The 18710-nt window shown below is 43.3% G+C and overlaps 2 protein-coding genes across 3 annotated transcripts in view; both read left to right on the forward strand.

Moving 5' to 3' along the window:
- The window catches only part of RALBP1 (ralA binding protein 1), a 45213-nt gene extending 31468 nt beyond the window's left edge, over positions 1-13745 (forward strand). Inside the window, exons 6-10 of one of the 2 annotated variants that reach the window (XM_030836619.2) lie at positions 24-155; positions 5307-5414; positions 10816-10937; positions 11178-11301; positions 12055-13745. In XM_030836619.2, the coding sequence (XP_030692479.1) occupies positions 24-155; positions 5307-5414; positions 10816-10937; positions 11178-11301; positions 12055-12261 (693 nt within the window). In that variant the 3' untranslated portion in view covers positions 12262-13745. Of the gene's footprint in view, positions 1-23; positions 156-5306; positions 5415-10815; positions 10938-11057; positions 11302-12054 lie in introns of those variants that run through there. The other variant, XM_070046937.1, reaches the window with a different exon arrangement.
- LOC138842948 (uncharacterized) lies at positions 11336-12030 on the forward strand. The gene is made up of 2 exons (XM_070047072.1): positions 11336-11420; positions 11480-12030. The coding sequence occupies exons 1-2, from the start codon at positions 11336-11338 to the stop codon at positions 12028-12030; spliced, it is 636 nt and encodes a 211-aa protein (XP_069903173.1).
- Positions 13746-18710: the final 4965 nt, after the last annotated feature.

Here is an 18710-nt window from a genome sequence, read left to right on the forward strand (position 1 = left end):
GTGTGTGGTGTGTTACTTTCTAGGAGTTTCTTTTGAACTGTTTACATCGAGATCTGCAGGGTGGGATAAAGGATTTATCTAAAGAGGAAAGATTATGGGAAGTACAAAGAATTTTGACAGCCCTCAAAAGAAAACTGAGAGAAGCTAAAAGACAAGTGAGTAAATTTATTATTTTGGCACATCATGTTTATAATGAAATGTAAAAAGAGTGCACTGGAATCTTTTATATACCATTTTAAGTTATTTTTTTAAAGTACAACCCAATTTATATTGGGTTGGCTGAAAAGTTCGTTCGGGTTTTTGTTTAAAAAAAAAAAGCTGAACGACCTTTTTGGCCAACCCAGTGTAAATACCTTTTGAGGGGAAGTTCCCTGATGGGAGATTTGTTCACATGTTCCTAGTTCTGGATTATTGATCCTTCAGCTTGGTATGAGGGAAATGCTTCATTTAATTTAGAAAGTTGAGTTTTTTAATTAAACAGACTATTTGGCGAAAAGATGTTTTGTCATTTCCTGCTTGGTTGTACCTGTAAACAGTTTTCCAGGCGTGATAAGCAGTCAGATGGTGATATGTTTCAAAGACTGCAGGGGAGTGTGAGGGCTTTGAGTCAGAAACACATGGAGGTACCGAAGATCAAGAGGGGCTTTCTTTACCTGGTAACAGGCAGGGAGGCGTGTGCCTCATGATGAGCTTGGGGTTCGTGAGCCAGACTGTTGGTCTCCCTCTAGTTTAGTGTGTGTTGCTTGGCGCTGGGACTCTGAGTTTCCGGCCATGCCAAGGCTGAGGTCCCAAATCTCTGGACCCTCTTACAACCCACGTGCAGATTCAATGCCAGGGTCCAAAGACCACTTCCAAGGAACATGAGTTAGCATTTGTCCGAGTGGGACAGCATGGTCCATGGTGGGTCGCAATTGTGGTTTTGCTAAAAGACAAGACAACCCATGTTGCTTCGAGGGCAGCAGTTTGCACTTACGTGGGGATAGCTTTGTCAGGAAGGAAGCTGTGATGGAGTTTCTACACCTGCACTCTAGGACTAGCAGACACCCTCTGTGTATTTTTCTTCCTTTTTCCCCACTTGCCAGATTATCTATCTTTTGCTTCCAGTGCCTGTTTTTGATTAATTATTCCCTTCATGATTCGGCCTGGAATCAGGTTTTAGTGACAGACCAACCAGTCCTCCTGTGGTCACTGTCCACCATGTGGCATTGCCCATCAGCCTTTAATGAAGGGTCTCTGACCCAGGACAGGGAGGGTCACGTGGGCTCGGCTTCCTTTCTCTTGTTCCTGCATCTCTCTTGGATAAAGGAATTGTGACATAGCAAACCAGAGCCAATATAGAAAGGGATGGATTACCTCTACTTTGCCAGTTTCTTGATGCTGTCTTTTCGTGTCTGCTTATTAATTCACAAAGTGCTCCAAAGGTTCCATCAAGTTGATTTCAACTTTGAGGAATAAATGACTTTTAAAGATAGAAGTAATATAACTCATTATATTAACAGACTAAAAACAAGAAAGCAGGGTTTCCCTGGTGGCGCAGTGGTTGGGAGTCCGCCTGCCGATGCAGGGAACACGGGTTCGTGCCCCGGTCCGGGGGGATCCCACGTGCCGCGGAGCGGCTGTGCCCGTGGGCCATGGCCGCTGGGCCTGCGCGTCCGGAGCCTGTTGCTCTGCGACGGGAGAGGCCGCAGTGGTGAGAGGCCCGCATACCACAAAAAAAAAAAAAAAAAAAAAAAAAAAGAAAGCACAATATCATGTCAGTAGATGCAGAGAAAGCATTTGGCAGAATTTGACACTTAACTCATGACAGAAACTCGCAGTCACTGCCTTTCAGCCCGATAAAGGGCACTTAACAGAAAAAACCTCTGATTTACATTGTGCTTAATGGTGAAAGTCTGAATGCTTTCCTCTAAGATTGGGTATACAAGCAAGGATTTCTGCTTTTACCACTTCTATTCAACATTGTACTGGAGGTCGTTCTAGCCAGTGCACTAAAACAAGAAAAAAAGGCATATGGATTGGAGAGAAATCAGTCTTTATTATACGTAGATGATGTGATTGTCTCTATATAAAATCCTAAGGAGTCTGTACAAAATTGAATGACTTTAGCGACATTGTAGCATACAGGATCAGATGTACAAGTCTGTTGTATTTCTGTATATTCGCAATGAACTATTGGATAGTGAACCTAAAAAAAATAGACATAAATTAAAAATATATTTATATTTCAATATTGTTAAGATGTTAGGTTTTTACAGATTGATCTGTGGGTTCAATTCCAATCAAAATCTAAACAGGTGATTTTGGTAGAAATTAACAAGCTCTTCTAAAATCTGTGTGGAAATACAAATGACCTAGAATAGCCTAAACAGTTTTGAAAAAGGACAACATTGGAGGGCTCACACTACCTGATACTAAGACTGTAAAGCTATAGTAATCAAGACAGTCTGTATTGGATAAGGATAGATACATAGAAAAGAAAGTCCAGAAATAGACCAATACATGTATGGGCAGTTAATTTTCAACAAAGATGCTAAGACAATTGACTAGGGAAGTTTTTTCTTTCCAACAAATGGTGCTGGAACAATTGGATATTTATATGCAAAAAAAAGAGAAGAAGCTGACTTTTTCCTTCTTTTCACACAACATATACAAAAATTAGCTCCAAATGAATCATACACTAAGACCTAAAAAAACTTCCAGAAGTAAACAGAGGAGAAGAATCTTACTGACTTTGGCTTAGGCAGTGATTTTTTTTTTTTAATTTTATTGCAGTATGGTTGATTTACAGTGTTATGTTAATTTCTGCTGTACAGCAAAGTACCTCAGTTATAAGTATATATATTCTTTTTCATATTCTTTTCCATATGGTTTTTCACAGGATATTGAATATAGTTCCCTGTGCTATACAGTAGGACCCTGTTGTTTATCCATCCTACATATATACTAGTTTGCATCGGCTAATCCCAAACTCCTAATCCATCATCCCTCTCCTACCCCTCTCCCCCTTGGCAACCACAAGTCTGTTCTTTATGTCTGTGAGTCTGTTTCAGTTTCGTAGATAAGTTTGAGTCATGTTTTAGATTCCACATCTAAGTGATATATATGGTATTTGTCTTTCTCTTTCTAGCTTACTTCACTTAGTATGATAATCTCTAGGTCTATCCATGTAGCTGCAAATGGCTTTTTTTATGGCTGAGTAATATTCCTTTATATATATACCACATCATCTTTATCCATCTGTTGATGGACATTTAGGTAGTTTCCATGTCTTGGCTATTGTGAATAGTGCTGCTGTGAACATAGTGGTGTATCTTTTCGAATTATAGTTTTGTCTGGATATATGCCCAGGAGTGGGATTACTGGATCATTATGGCAACTCTATTTTTCAGTGTTTTGAGGAACCTGCACCAATTTACATTCCCACCAACAGTGTAGGGGGGTTCCCTTCTCTCTACACCTTCTCCAACATTTATTATTTGTAAGATTTTTAATGATGGCCATTCTGACCAGCGTGAGGTGGTACCTCATTGTAGTTTTAATTTGCATTTCTCTAATAATTAGTGATGATGATTTCATCTTTTCATGTGCCTGTTGGCCATCTGTATTTTTTCCTTGGAGAAATGTCTATTTAGGTCTTCTGCCCATTATCTTTTCTTTTGCGGTACGCGGGCCTCTCACTGTTGTGGCCTCTCCCGTTGCAGAGCACAGGCTCCGGACGCACAGGCTCAGCGGCCATGGCTCACGGGCCTAGCCGCTCTGCGGCATGTGGGATCTTCCCGGACCGGGGCACGAACCCGTGTTCCCTGCATCGGCAGGCGGACTCTCAACCACTGCGCCACCAGTGAAGCCCTTCTGCCCATTTTTGATTGGGTTTTTTGTTTTTTTGTTACTAAGTTGTATGAGCTGTTTGAGTGATTTCTTAAATAGGACACAAGGTCCTTGAACTATGAAATAAAAATTTGGTAAATTACATTTCATCAAAACATGCTCTTCAAAAGATACTAAGAAGATGAATATGCAAGCCAGAGACTGACAGAATAGTTGCAAAAAACACACTTGATAAAGGACTTGAACTAGTATGTATAAAAAACTCTCAAGACAAACCAATTTTTTTTAAACTTTATTTTTTTAGAACAGTTTTAGGTTCATAGCAGAATTGAGGGAAAGGTACAGAGAATTCCCATATACCCCTTCCCCCCTCATGCTTAGCCTCCCTCATTATCAGCATCTCCTGCCAGAGTGGTACATTTGTTACAATAACAAGTCAATTCTAAAAAGGCAAAAATTTGAACAGGCACTTTACTGAAGATTATATATGGATGGTAAATAAGCACATGTGAAGATGCTGAACATCATTAGTCATTAAGGAAATACAGCTTAAAATCACGAGATACTACTACACACCAACCAGAATGACTAAAATTAAAAATACCAAGTGTTGACAAGAATGTGGAGCAGCTGGAACTCTCCTGTATTGCTCTTGGTTCAATCATTTTGGAAAACAGTTGGAATTTTCTTTTAAAGTTAAGCATGAGGTTACCATCTGACCCAGCAATCCCACTTCTAGGTATTTATCTAACAGAAGAAGGCATATACCCACACAAAGCAAATACACAGTGTTCATAACAGGTCTTGTTAAAATTGCTCAAAACTAGAAAGGACCGAAATGTCCATCAGCTGGTGAATGGATGAACAAATTGGGGTACATTCACATCATGGAATATTACTCAGTAAACTACTGATACAAACGACAAAATAGACGAATCAAAATTAGCAATGTGCCAGATAAAAAAGACTACTTACTGATTAATTCAGTTTATATGAAACATAAGAAAAGACAAAACCAGAGCAGTGGAAAGCAGGTTAGTGGTTGCCAGGGGCAGCAGATGGTAGAAGAGCCCAAGGGCACTTCGTGGTGATGGAGATGTTCAGTGTCGTGATTGTGACGGTGGTTACTTGACTGTATACAGTCGTCAAAACCAGTTGAACTGTATGCTTAAAATCAACCCCCTCCAAAGAAAAGAAAGTATTACAGAAGGTAATTTATGTGGGAGCGTTCCGGAAATGGTGAGCACATTAAAATTGAACATTTTTCTTCCAGTGCAGCCACAAACTGAGATCCACACATTATTTTCAAAGCCCAGTTAGCAGATGCCCATATGTCCAGATGGTTCAGCTGACTGTGTCACTCTTATTTTTTCAGTTCTAGGAGGTGAGAAGGAAACTTCTGGACTGGTGATGGTGTGAATTTGTTGAATGTGTTAACAGTAGGCTGACCAGTCCTTTTCATTTCTCTCACTTGACAGGAGTGTGAAACCAAGATTGCACAAGAGATAGCCAGTCTTTCAAAAGAGGATGTTTCCAAAGAAGAAATGAATGAAAATGAGGAAGTCATAAATATTCTTCTTGCCCAGGTAAGCTAAACATTTTATTTTGTAAGATTCTTTTTTTAAAAATAAAAATTGTGTATATTTAAGGTGTACAACATGATGATTTGATACAGCTCTACATAGTGAAGTGATTACTGCAATCAAGCTAATTAACATTATCCTCTCACACAGTTACCTTTCTTTTGTGATGAGAGCACCTAAAGTCTGCTCTCGTAGTATATTTCCAGTATTCAGTACAGTATCATTAACTATCATCATCATTATTAGATCTCTAGACTTAGTCATTCAACATTAAGTGCAACTTGGTATTTTTTGACCAATACCTCCCTGTTTTCCCCACCCTCCAGCCCCTGGTAACCACTGTTCGACTCTCTGCTTCTATGAACTCGACTTTTTCTTAGATTCCACAAATGAGTGAGATCGTACAGTATTTGTCTTTTTCTGTCTGGCTTATTTCACTTAGCCTAATGTCCTCCAGGTTGATCTATGCTGTATTAAATGGCAGGATTGCCTTCTTATGTCTGATTAATATTCATGGTGTGTGTATATGTGTTTACGTGTTTTATTTTTTAAATATTTATTTGTTTTTTTGGCTGTGTCGGGTCTTAGTTGTGGCACGCGGGATTTTTCATTGCGGCACTTGGGCTCTTCGCTTCGTTGCAGTGCGTGCACGGGCTTCTCTCTAGTTATGGCGCGTGGGCTTAGTTGCCCTGTGGCATGTGGGATCTTAATTCCCCAACCAGGGATCGAACTGGCATCCCCAACATTACGAGATGGATTCTTAACCACTGGACCACCAGGGAAGTCCCTATGTTTTTTATATATGTTTATATATATATGTGTGTGTGTGTGTGTGTGTGTGTGTATACATGTGTATTATAAATATATATATATATATATATCACATCTTTATTCATTGATCCATTGACCATTTGGTAGTTTTCATATTTTGACTATTGTGAATAATGCAGTGAACATGGGGGTGCAGATATTTCTTCAATATCCTGTTTTCATTTACTTTGGGTATATATCCAGAAGTGGGATTGCTAGATCATGTGATAGTTCTATTTTGTAATTTTGGAGGAACCTCCATACTGTTTTCCATAGTGGCTGCATCAATTTACCTTCCCACTAAAACAGCACAAGGGTTTCCTTGCTCCACATCCTCGCCAGCACTTGTTATCTTTTGTTTTTTGATAAAAGCCATTCTGACAGGTGGAAGGTGTTATCTCATTGTGGTTTTGATTTGCTTTTCCCTGATGATCAGTGACACTGGGCATTTTTTCATATATCTGGCCATTTGTATGTCTTCTTTTGAGAAATGTTTATTTAGGTCCTTTGCCCATTTTTTAATTGGGTTGTTTGTTTTCTTACTATTGAGTTGTTTGAGTTCTTTATATATATGTAAACTCCTTATCAGATGTAGGGTTTGCAAATATTTTCTCTCATTCCATAGGTTGTCTCTTCACTCCTTTGTTGCCTTTGCTATGTGGAAGCTTTTCAGTTTGATGCAGTCCCATTTGTCTATTGTATATTTGTGCTTTTGGGGTCATATCTAAAAAATTATTGCTCAGACTCAATGCCAAGAAACTTTCTCCCTATGTTTTCTTCTAATAGTTTTATGGTTTCAGGTCTTATATTTAAGTCTTTACTCCATTTTGAGGTGATTACTGTGTATGGAGTGAGATAAGGTAAGGATTCGTTTTCACTCTTTTGCATGTGGAAAACCAGTTTCTCAACACCATTTATTAAAGAGCCTGTCCTTTCTCCATTGTGTAGTAGCATCGTTGTCAAAGATCAATTGACCACAAATGTGTGGATTTATTTCTGGACTCGGTTCTGCTCCATTGGTGTATACGTCTGTTTTTTTATGCCAGTACCACACTGTTTTGATTGTAGGATGATGCCTCCAACTTTGTTCATCTCGTTTAATTGCTTTGGCAAAAAAAAGGGAGAGAGAGAGAGAGATTGCTCTGGCTATTTATTACAGTCTTTTGTGGTTCTGTATGAATTATAGGATTGTTTTTTCTATTTCTGTGAGAAACTCCATTGGAATTTTGATAGAGATTCCAATGAATCTGTAGATCACTTTGGTAGTATGGAAATTTTAACATTATTTCCTCCAATCCATGAACGTGGGATATCTAAATTTATTGCCTTTTTTTAATGCTATTGTAAATGGAATTGTTTTCTTAATTTCTTTTTGAGATGGTTGTTAGCATATAGAAATGCAACTGATATTTGTATGTTGATTTTGTATTCTGCAACTTTATTAAATTTATTAGTTCTGACACTTACTTGGTGGAATCTTTATGGTTTTCTGTGTATAAGATCATGTCATCTGCAAACAGTCAATTTTAATTCTTTACAGTTTGGATACCTTTTATGTCTTGTTTAATTACTGGCTAAGACTTCAGTACTATATTGAACAGAATGGGCATCTTGTCTTTTTTTCTGATCTTAGAAGAAATGCTTTCAGCCTTTCACTGGGGTATAATGTTATCTGTGGGCCTGTCATGTGAGCATATCATGTCACTATGTATGTTCCTTCTATACTCACTTTGTTGAGTTTTTATTATGAAAGGATGTTGAATCTTGTCAAATGCTTTTTTGAATCTTTTGTGACAATACTATTTTTATCCCTCATTTTGTTAATGTGGTATATCGCATTATTGGTTTGTGTTATGTTGAACCATCCTTGTATCCCAGAGATAAATCCCACCTGATCGTGGTGTATGATCTTTTAAATGTATTGTTGAATTTGGTTTGTTAGCATGTTTTTTGAGGACTTTTGCATGTGTGTGCATCAGGGATAGTGGCCTCTTTCTTTTCTTGTGGTGTAATCTGGCTCTGGCACGAGGGTGATGCTGGCCTCGTAAAATGTGTTTGGGAATGTTCCTGCCTCTTCAATTGTCCAGAAGAGCTTGAGAAGGATTGGTGTTAATTCTCCTTTAAATGTTTGGTAGAATTCACCCATGAAGCTATCTGGTTCTGCTCTTTTCTTGGTTGGGAGGTTTTTGACTACTGGGTCAATCTTTTTACTCGTTATTGGTCTGTTCAGATTTTCTATTTCTTCATGATTCAGTCTTGGTGGGTTTTAATGCCTCTAAGAACTTACCCAGGAAGAAATGGCAAATAGAGGGACTCAAAACAACAACAACAAAAAAAACTTACCCATTTTTTCTAGGTTATCTAGTTTGTTGGCATCATAGTAGTATCTTATAATTCTTTGTATTTCTGTGGTATCAGCTGTAATGTTTTCCCTTTCATTTATAATTTTATTTAAGTCCCCTCTAAATCTAGGTAAAGGTTTGTCAATTTTGCTTATCTTTTAAAAAACCAATTCTTCATTTCATTGACCTTTGGTATTGCTTTTCTCGTCTCCATTTCATTTATTTTTGCTCTGATTTTAGTATTTTCTTCTTTTTGCTAATTTTAGGTTTAGTTTGTTCTTTCTCTAGTTCCTTGAGGTATACACTGTTTGAAATCTTTTTTCTTAGTGTAGGCATTTGGCACTATAAACTTCCCTCTTCAAACTGCTTTTTCTGCATCCCTTAAGTTTTGGTATGTTGTGCTTCCATTTGCATTTGTCTCAAGATAATACTTGATTTCTTCGTTGACCCATTGGTTGTTCAGGAGTGTGTTGCCAGACTGCTGATGGTCATTTTATATTATAATTTGAGAAGCTCAACTACAGAGGTATGAATCTTTTAACCAAACTTATGAGAAGATTTAGAGGTTTTAGAGGGGCTTACTTGTTGTATTTGGCCCTACCTTTATGTAGTGTTTGCGTAAATGTTCAGCTGGAGGAAGAAACTACCTTTTGTACTGAGTGATTGCTTCTTACTGGAGACTGTTCTAGCTGTTTTATTTCATCTCATTTCACTCACACACAGGTCTTGAGTTATAGGTATTTCCTCTAATTTACAAATTAGTCTAGTTGTTCCATATTAATGAGATTGGACTTCAGTATTTTAAATTTGTTCTTCCTGATGTCACAAAGTTTGAGATCCTTGAAATGTAACAGATTTTAGCTGATAGTCGTTGCTAATAACACCTTTTAGATATTTTATTCTTTGCCGGTGAAAGTCAGTTGTTGGAGATGAATTGTTCGATTATTCATTAATCAATTTGGCAAAGAGCTCTTGAGTTTCTACTGTATTTCCAGGCAGAGAGCTAAAGATGAGCTCTTTTCTTTCTGAATTTCTCACTCAACCTTATTCTGTTCTGGAAATTCCCAGAGTTTAACCAGAAAGGAATGAAGTTTTAGGCTCTGACAGCATAGTCAGTGCTCCCAGAAACTCACGTATGTGGGATACCTAAAGCCCTACAAGTTTCAATCCTTTTTTGTCACTTCTGAAAATACATTGTTTTGCCTACCAGGGATGTATAACTCTTCTCCCCTGAAGAGAGAATCAAGTCCCAAATATGTCTTTATTTCAGAGTTTTCAGTCTGGTATTTCTTGGAACAGTAGCTTTCCTAAGTGCACTGAGGTAAAGGATGAGCCTCTCTGCATTTGGAAACACCTGGGGAATATGGATATCACATCTCCGAGAGAGAGTCTTTATGCACATGGGAGGCTTTGGGTAGTTGACTTTAGAATTTGACCCTAGCGTCTTTCACATTTGATCACAGGTTCTTATCCTCTCGCTACCTGTTAGTTTGGGAAAAAATGCTGTAGACCTTTGCTGCCTCCAGCTAATTTCTGTAGCTTTCCATCTCTGTTACCTCCTAAGTTTTGTCTGCTTTGGTTCTTTTCAGTAGGTTGAAAGGGCTAGCTAGATCTTGGGCAGATAGGGATTTATATCCCCTTAGGTGAGCTAATCAGTTTTAGAAATGCGTATTCTGTTAAAGGAGACTATTTACTGTTTTTTAAATATTATCTCTGGGGACGTGGGTTGAGGAAGATGGTGGCTTGTGGTGAGGAAAAATTCCTTCTGTGAACATCTTTCCATCACTAGATCTACTTTCAGGTGATGCTGATACCAGCTTCTCATCTCCTGGGTCCTTCTTTCCTAGTGACACTGTCAAAGCCCACTGTGGCCCTAAAATAGATTCTCAGTGGGAAGGCATTCAGAAAGGACTGGGAAGCAAAAACACACGGAGTCACTTGAACTTTGCTTTGTGCCCAGTGTGCTGGCAGCATGCAGAGCCTTTGCAAAAGAAGGATTCCTAAGTGGCGTTTTATGTCTTGAGAAAAATCTAGTCATTCCTCCCAAACAACTTAGTCTACCTTTTCTCAAAGAAGCCTTTTCTTGACATTAGGGAAATGGGGTATTTTTTGGGTGTGCAGTACAACAAGCTTTCCCATAACTTGTGTGTTAGTGTATGGGGTGAAACAATTCAGGGTGACAGGAGACCCCAAAAGAGTGACATTTCCTAGACTCAGACTCTTCAAGGTGTTCACCAGTGGTCATTATTTAGGAGAATGAGATCCTGACTGAACAGGAGGAGCTCCTGGCCATGGAGCAGTTCCTGCGCCGACAGATCGCCTCGGAGAAAGAAGAGATGGAACGCCTCCGAGCGGAGATCGCCGAGATCCAGAGGTGAGGGAGAGCCGCGGGCTGGTTTCCAGGGATGCCGACTGCGGCGCGAGCACAGGTGGCCAGCGCTCAGCCTTCCGTGTGGAGGCGTCAGAGTGACCCTTCAGTTTCTTCTTTATTAAGTCTTAAGGACGGTGCAGTATCGAGTGCAGCCATGGAAAGCTGGTCAGTCTAGAGGCAGACGACGGGCCTGTCTCTGCTGGCCGGTAACGCGCTTCCCGCCCTGTCCCCGCCCCCGCGCAGCCGCCAGCAGCACGGCCGCAGCGAGACCGAGGAGTACTCATCAGAGAGCGAGAGCGAGAGCGAGGACGAGGACGAGCTGCAGCTCATCCTGCAGGACCTGCAGCGGCAGAACGAGGAGCTGGAGGTGGGCGCGGGGGACCCGAGGCTGCACTGAAGTCATGGCAAGCGCGGGGCTCCCGGCAGACGTGTTCTGCTTGCCGTCGGTAACCGACGGGCAGGCCGAGGAGGGGGACTTTGGGGGGCGTCCCACCGGGAGCGTGCAGGGCATACACAGTGTGGGGAGCCGGCAGCACGCTGACCAGTCTCCCTTCTCGCCCTCCCCTCCTCACAGAGGAGACCGAGGGCTGTGGGTGGCTTCCCCTCCCTCAGGCAGGTGCCAGGACAGACCTCCACGCCGGATCCCAGCTCGGGAGTCCTCTCCCCAGAGCCGCGGGCCGAGGCCAGGGGGCCGTGGGAGACGGGCCAGCTGGCAGCACCTCGTCCTGCTCAGCATTTTACAGAGCATACGAACATGCTGAGTAGGAAAACGGTCCTCCAGAACTTCAGCGCTCGGGCTGTAGGTCAGGCTGCTGCAATGAAGGGAACAGCCCCCTGGTCTGAACAAGGGCCCCCGCCCCATCTGGCCGCCCACCAGGTCGGCACAGGGCCGTTCGGAGTGGGCAGGAAAGGAAGGGATGGGACCCGGGAAGGGCGCCGAGCGAGCAGGGCTGAGCAGCCGCCCCTGCTCGAGGAGGGAGGTCTGTGGGGCAGGGCGTCACCTGGACTTCACGGACTGAGGGCGGGTAGCTCCGGTGTGGCGCCAGGTTTCTGTGGTCAGCGGGAGTTGTTGTCCGCAGCCTTCTTGCTGATGTGAGCACTGTTGTCCCTGTCCCTCAAGATCAAGAACAACCACCTGAACCAGGCGATTCACGAGGAGCGTGAGGCCATCATCGAGCTGCGGGTGCAGCTCCGCCTGCTCCAGCTGCAGCGCACCCGGCCTGAGCCCCAGGCTGAGCCCGAGCCCATCGCCAGGGAGCCGCCCCCGAGCGGCAAAGAGCAGCCTCGGCCTTCGCCTGGCAGGGACAGGAAGGAAACGCCCATCTGAGCGCCACCCGCCCGTCCGGAGCAGTGGCCTGGAGCCCCGTCAGCGCCGCCTCCACTGTCCCCACTGTAAAGATGCCTCCTCCACGCGGGCGGTGCTCACCGCAGGTGACACGAGGACAGAGCGGCACGCGGTGCGGGCTTGTCGGGCACAGATGAGTTTCCAGCTAGTGTCAGCTTCTTTGAAGATTAATTTCCTTTGTTAAAATAACTATTTTAACCCTTGAGTGGCTTCTTTTTAAACCAAAAATCGTCTTTCTTTCCTTTTTATTACGGCAGAATCAGGATTTTTCTCTCGTTCAAGGGGGAACCAAACAAGGCAGCCTCACTCCTGCCCGCGCCGTGTCCCCTTCCAGGGTCTCTGCTGCCCGCCATTCTCGCCTGTGCCTTCACGCCTCCGTGGTGCAGATTCTGTCCTGGGAGCCGCCTCACATTTCCCGACTGGCCCGAGTGGCTCTCACGGGGGTGACCTTCCCTGCCCCACACCCCGGGCCCAAGTCACCACAGCAGCCTGTGCAGCTGCAGACACAGCTGCTCCGGAGCCTGCCTGCCGGCCAGGGTCACCACAGCCACCCGGCTCCTGCTGCCTGGGATCAGCAGATGCTTGTCGCTGGGTCGTGGGAGCGGCTGCCTGGACCCGGGGCATCCACACAGAGGATTTGTTTCTCCAACCTGCCACTAGAACAGAACGTCGTGGGTTGCTTGCTTGGGCTAGAATGTAAGCATCTCTTTGCCTGAAAAAGCCATATGGATGGGTAGCTATGCTCTTACACAAGATTTCAGATGTCAGTGTCCACAGGGGCCGGGTGAACTGCTGCTGGGTGCCCAGTTGACCAGGCTGAGCGATAGGAAATGGCTTTCCTCTGGAGTCAGCCGTAGTCCTGACCCCACCACGTCTCTGGCAACCCGAGGTGTCTGGGAGGCCGGCTCGTAGGCACTCGGTCCAGTCCTGCTGTGTCCGAATATGTGGCTCCACGAGGTTGTCAGCTCTCACGGCTGTGAAGACAAACCCCACACACTCAAGGTGATGGAAACACCCCCTGCCCCCGAGGGCTCTGTCCTCTCCTCCTGGTTAGTATTTATTTTCAGCACCTGTTTAATGCTGTTTTTTATTCTCTACCTATTGCACTGTTGTGACTTGTTGGCCATTATTTGATTTTTGTACGAAAAAAGCTTTGTTATAGAAATCAGCATACTATTTTTTTAAATCTGGAGAGAAGATATTACGGTGACTGAAAATACGGTCAGGTGTCAAATATAAGTGTATAAAAGCCTTCTTGCCGTCCTGTCGGTCATGTTACATTCATTTTATATTTGCTGGCAATATTGAAGGGATTCTTTTGTGTTTAAACTCTAATTTCTATCACAGTGTCATGAATTTTTAAAATTAGTATTTCATCACAGTTGTCTCAGTGTTGGTTAACTAATTTTTGCCAGGACCATTATTGATCAAGCAAATAAATTCAACAGCCATTTGAGGAAAAAAAATTCCGTTTTTCGTAGCTGTTCTTTCTTTGAAATAACTGAGTGCCCTGTAGCTGGCAAGGAGTTGGTTTGATTTCATTCAAGGTCCAGGAGCGCAGAGAACCTTGTGTGTCAACTCACATTGCATCCCTCACCTCAGCAGAGTCAACGCCCACTTGCTGGTCAGCAGGCTTTGCCGCCATCAGGACGACTCCTCCTCCTCCACACTGGCTCGTGCTGAGCTGGCCTGGATCTGCAGCTGCTTCTGTGAGCAATGCCCTGGTTCTGGTGGGAGGTGAGCTCCGTCCTTCCAGCCGATGCACAGGTCAGCTGGCCTGATTTGGCAGAAAGGTTGGTCACGGCCAGGTCACTTTCCTGTAGGGGACTGCAGGGGTCAGGCAGATCACTGTCCTGGTGCTGATCACGCGCCTCCCGGTTGACAGTTTCAGGTTCCAGTTCTGGGGAAGTGAAAACTATGATTTAGTCTCAGTTTGGTGACGTGGGGGCTTCGTTTAGGGCAGGGGTCCCCAACCCCGGGCCATAGACCTAGGAACTGGGATGCACAGCAGGAGATGAGCGGTGGACAAGCGAAGCTTCATCTGTATTCACAGCCACTCCCTATCACTCGCATTACCTCCTGAGCTCCACCTTCTGTCAGATCAGCAGTGGCATTAGATTCTCATAGGAGCGTGAACCCTACCGTGAACTGCACATGCGAGGGATCTAGGGTGCGGCTCCTTATGAGAATCTAATGCCTGATGATCTGAGGTAGAGCTGAGGCAGTGATGCTAGGTCTGGGGAGCAGCTGCAAATATAGATTATCGTTAGCAGAGAGGTTTGACTGCACAGAGAGCATAATCAATTGCTTGCAGACTCATATTGAAACCCTATCAGTGAGTGGCAAGTGAAAACAAGCTCAGGGCTCCCACTGATTCTGCATTATGGTGAGTTGTATAATTAATTATTTCATTATATTTTACAATGTAATAATAGAAATGTAATGTTTTTGAATCATCCCCAAACTGCTGCCCCCCCACCCCCATGGAAGAATTGTCTTCCATGAAACTGGTCCCTGGTGCCACAAACGTTGGGGGCTGTTGGTTTAGGGGACTCCATTTTGGGCCCACTGTTTTGTCTTTTAACAATTATCCCCTTTTAATCAGACTCTCAGCCTGAGAATTGTGATCAAGATTTCAGGCATTGGCCCTGCTCCCAGCTACTGCTCTGGAGCTCTCACAGCTTTTGCTGAGTCCGTGTGGGCTCACATTCTTTAAGCTGGTTGTTCTTTTTGTTCTTTTCTGATGTTCCAGTCTTAGGGAGATCATTTGCTCGGTGGTTAGCGGCTGCAAAAGTCAAAGAGCGAGCCTATTGAAGGAATCATTCTCTTAAGCCATGTGGCTTGTGCAGTGATCTTACGGAGCTGAATTTCCACGTCCCCAGAAGTGTCAATCCAGGTGCAGCAGGTGGTGTTGGCCACAGCACAGATAACCTCATTGCTCAGCTAAAACGTGACCGCGAGCTATCCTATTATCAAGAACAACTTTGGCCAGAGAGTCTGGGGATTTTTTGCTGGGCAGCTCTTGCTTTAGCAGCAGATTCTGCAGTATCCTGGAGAGTTAAGGAGAGGTCCCTGATCATAGCCTCACTTGCACTTTCTCCTAGCCAGGAAAGTGGAGATTTGCTGAGGGAAGTGAATTTTGAATCATGAATGCCTTCTGGTAATTTTGGCTTGAGTCTGTGGCTCAGGAGTGGAAAGGTGGCAGCCAGGGAGGCCAGTAAAATTTCAGGATCTGCAGGCTGCACAGGTGGTTTTCTTCTGGTTACCCTTGTCTCGTGTCCCTTCTTTAGCCTGGATGCAATATTCTCTGGGTTTGGGGTTGCTAACCAGAGGTGGGGAAGTGGACCCAGGGTCCTGATATGATAGAGAGAAGGCTGAGTTTCTTCCATAGAAACTGTCACTTTGGGAATCAGGGCGAAGTTTGTGCTGGACAGAACTACCTGATCATCAGCCTCCTGGCAAGTCCAGCAGTTACTTGGAGGTCTTATCACCCACCTTGGCGATGGCCTGAGACAATGGCATTCTCTTTCCAGGCCAGAGCAAAGCAAAAGGTGAACAAAAGAATCAGAAAGGCCTTCATGGGGTAGGAGTTAGGAAAAGGATGGCCAGGGAGGGAAGGAGGAATGGAAAGAAATGTGGAAAGAAAGGTTCTCAATCCTCTTGATCTGACATCTTGGGAAGAAGCATCCTACCTTGATGTCAGCTGCTCCTCTTCCCGGTCAGTTTGATTTGAGGTCTCCAGCGTTTGCAGGGGCCCAGATGCCCGGCAGAGTCTTTTTCAGCTGTGAAATGCCCGAGGTTCAACACCTTGTAATTTGGCAGCGGTGTCAGTGGTCAAGAGTCCTCGATAGGGTCCTTTCTGTGAGTCTCAATTTTGCAAAAGCGTCTGAGTAAAACAGTAACTGTCTGTAAATGACGGAAGACTTAAAAATGTAATCTAATATCTATGTTTCACAAGGTGAGAGGCAAATCCTTTGAGATTTTCCAGGAGCCCTCTGGGAAACCTCAAAGTTTACTATGAGGTCAAAAAGACTCTTATTTAGTAATTTGATTTTAAGAGAATGTCAAAATAGCAAACATTTGATTAAATAGGATCACAAATCATTATGATATAATAATGCATCAAAGTGACAGTACCAGATATTAAATGCAAATAGAGAAGGTAAACAAAAGCTAGTGCTCCTTATGTTGAGAAGACTGGGTTTTGTTAAGTAAGAAAAGACCTGATAAAGACAACATGAAGCAGAGTCAGTTATTTTGGTAACGCACAAAATTTTTGCTGTCCGGGCAGGTTAATTAAAAGGTAAAACAAACAACAGGGCTTCCCTGGTGGCGCAGTGGTTGAGAGTCCGCCTGCCGATGCAGGGGACGTGGGTTCGTGCCCCGGTCTGGGAGGATCCCACATGCCGCCGAGCAGCTGGGCCCGTGAGCCATGGCCGCTGAGCCTGCGCGTCCGGAGCCTGTGCTCCGCAACGGGAGGGGCCGCAGTGGTGAGAGGCCCGCGTACCGCAAAAAAAAAAACCAAAAAACAACTAGTTCTTTAAAGAGCACACCAATAATCGAAGACAACTTTGTCTTTTTAACAGAGGGAAAAATCAAATTCTAATTTTGCACCTGTGTAGTTTGATGATAAAACTTATTTTTTAAAAAAACACAGCCAAATCCTGCAGCCTATGGGGAAGAAAACACATTCACAGAAAGATAGACAAGATGAAAAGGCAGAGGGCTATGTACCAGATGAAGGAACAAGATAAAACCCCAGAAAAACAACTAAATGAAGTGGAGATAGGCTGCCTTCCAGAAAAAGAATTCAGAATAATGACAGTGAAATGATCCAGGACCTCGGAAAAAGACTGGAGGCAAAGATTGAGAAGATGCAAGAAATGTTTAACAAAGACCTAGAAGAATTAAAGAACAAACAAACAGATGAACAATACAATAACTGAAATGAAAACTACACTAGAAGGAATCAATAGCAGAATAACTGAGGCAGAAGAACAGAAAAGTGACCTGCAAGACAGAATGGTGGAATTGACTGCTGTGGAACAGAATAAAGAAAAAAGAATGAAAAGAGATGAAGACAGCCTAAGAGACCTCTGGGACAACATTAAATGCAGTAACACTCACATTACAGGGGTCCGAGAAGGACAAGAGAGAGAGAAAGGACCAGAGAAAGTATTTGAAGAGATTATAGTCAAAAACTTCTCTAACATGGGAAAGGAAATAGCCACCCAAGTCCAGGAAGCGCAGTGTGTCCCATACAGGATAAACCCAAGGAGAAACACGCCGAGACACATAGTAATCAAATTGGCAAAAATTAAAGACAAAAATTACTGAAAGCAGCAAGGGAAAAATGAAAAGTAACATACAAGGGAACTCCCATAAGGTTAACAGCTGATTTCTCAGCAGAAACTCTACAAGCCAGAAGGGAGTGGCATGATATACTTAAAGTGATGAAAGGGAAGAAGCTACAACCAAACCAAGATTACTCTACCCAGCAAGGATCTCATTCAGATTTGACAGAGAAATCAAAAGCTTTACAGACAAGCAAAAGCTAAGAGAATTCAGCACCACCAAACCAGCTCTACAACAAACGCTAAAGGAACTTCTCTAAGTGGGAAACACAAGAGAAGAAAAGGACTTACAAAAACAAACCCAAAACAATTAAGAAAGTGGTCACAGGAACATATGTATCGATAATTACCTTAAACGTGAATGGATTAAATGCTCCAACCAAAAGACACAGGCTTGCTGAATAGATATAAAAACAAGACCCATATATATGCTGTCTACAAGAGACCCACTTCAGACCTAGGGACACATACAGAATGAAAGTGAGGGGATGGAAAAAGATATTCCATGCAAATGGAAATCAAAAGAAAGCTGCAGTAGCAATACTCATATCAGATAGAATAGACTTTAAAATAAAGAATGGGGCCTCCCTGGTGGCACAGTGGTTGAGAGTCTGCCTGCCAATGCAGGGGAGATGGGTTTGTGGCCCCGTCCGGGAAGATCCCACATGCTGTGGAGCGGCTGGGCCCGTGAGCCATGGCTGCTGAGCCTGCGTGTCCGGAGCCTGTGCTCCGCAACGGGAGAGGCCAATGGCGGTGAGAGGCCTGCATACCACAAAATAAATAAGTAAGTAAATAAGTAAATAAAATAATGTTACAAGAGACAAGGAAGGACACTACATAATGATCAAGGAATCAATCCAAGAAGAAGATTTAACAATTATATATATGCAACCAACATAGGAACACCTCAATAAATAAGGCAACTGCTAACAGCTATAAAAGAGGAAATTGACAGTAACACAGTAATAGTGGGGGACTTTAACACCTCACTTAACACCAATGGACAGATCACCCAAAATGAAAATAAATAAGGAAACAGAAGCTTTAAATGACACAATAGACCAGATAGATTTAATT

The sequence above is a fragment of the Globicephala melas genome, chromosome 13 (assembly GCF_963455315.2).
Source record: "Globicephala melas chromosome 13, mGloMel1.2, whole genome shotgun sequence".
In the NCBI taxonomy this organism is placed as follows: domain Eukaryota; kingdom Metazoa; phylum Chordata; class Mammalia; order Artiodactyla; family Delphinidae; genus Globicephala; species Globicephala melas.

Coding starts and splice junctions, on each gene's coding strand:
- LOC138842948 (XM_070047072.1), top strand. CDS start 11,336: ATGGCAAGCGCGGGGCTCCCGGCAGACGTGTTCTGCTTGCCGTCGGTA. Junction 11,421..11,479: donor GGAGGGGGACTTTGGGGGGC/GTCCCACCGGGA, acceptor CACGCTGACCAG/TCTCCCTTCTCGCCCTCCCC.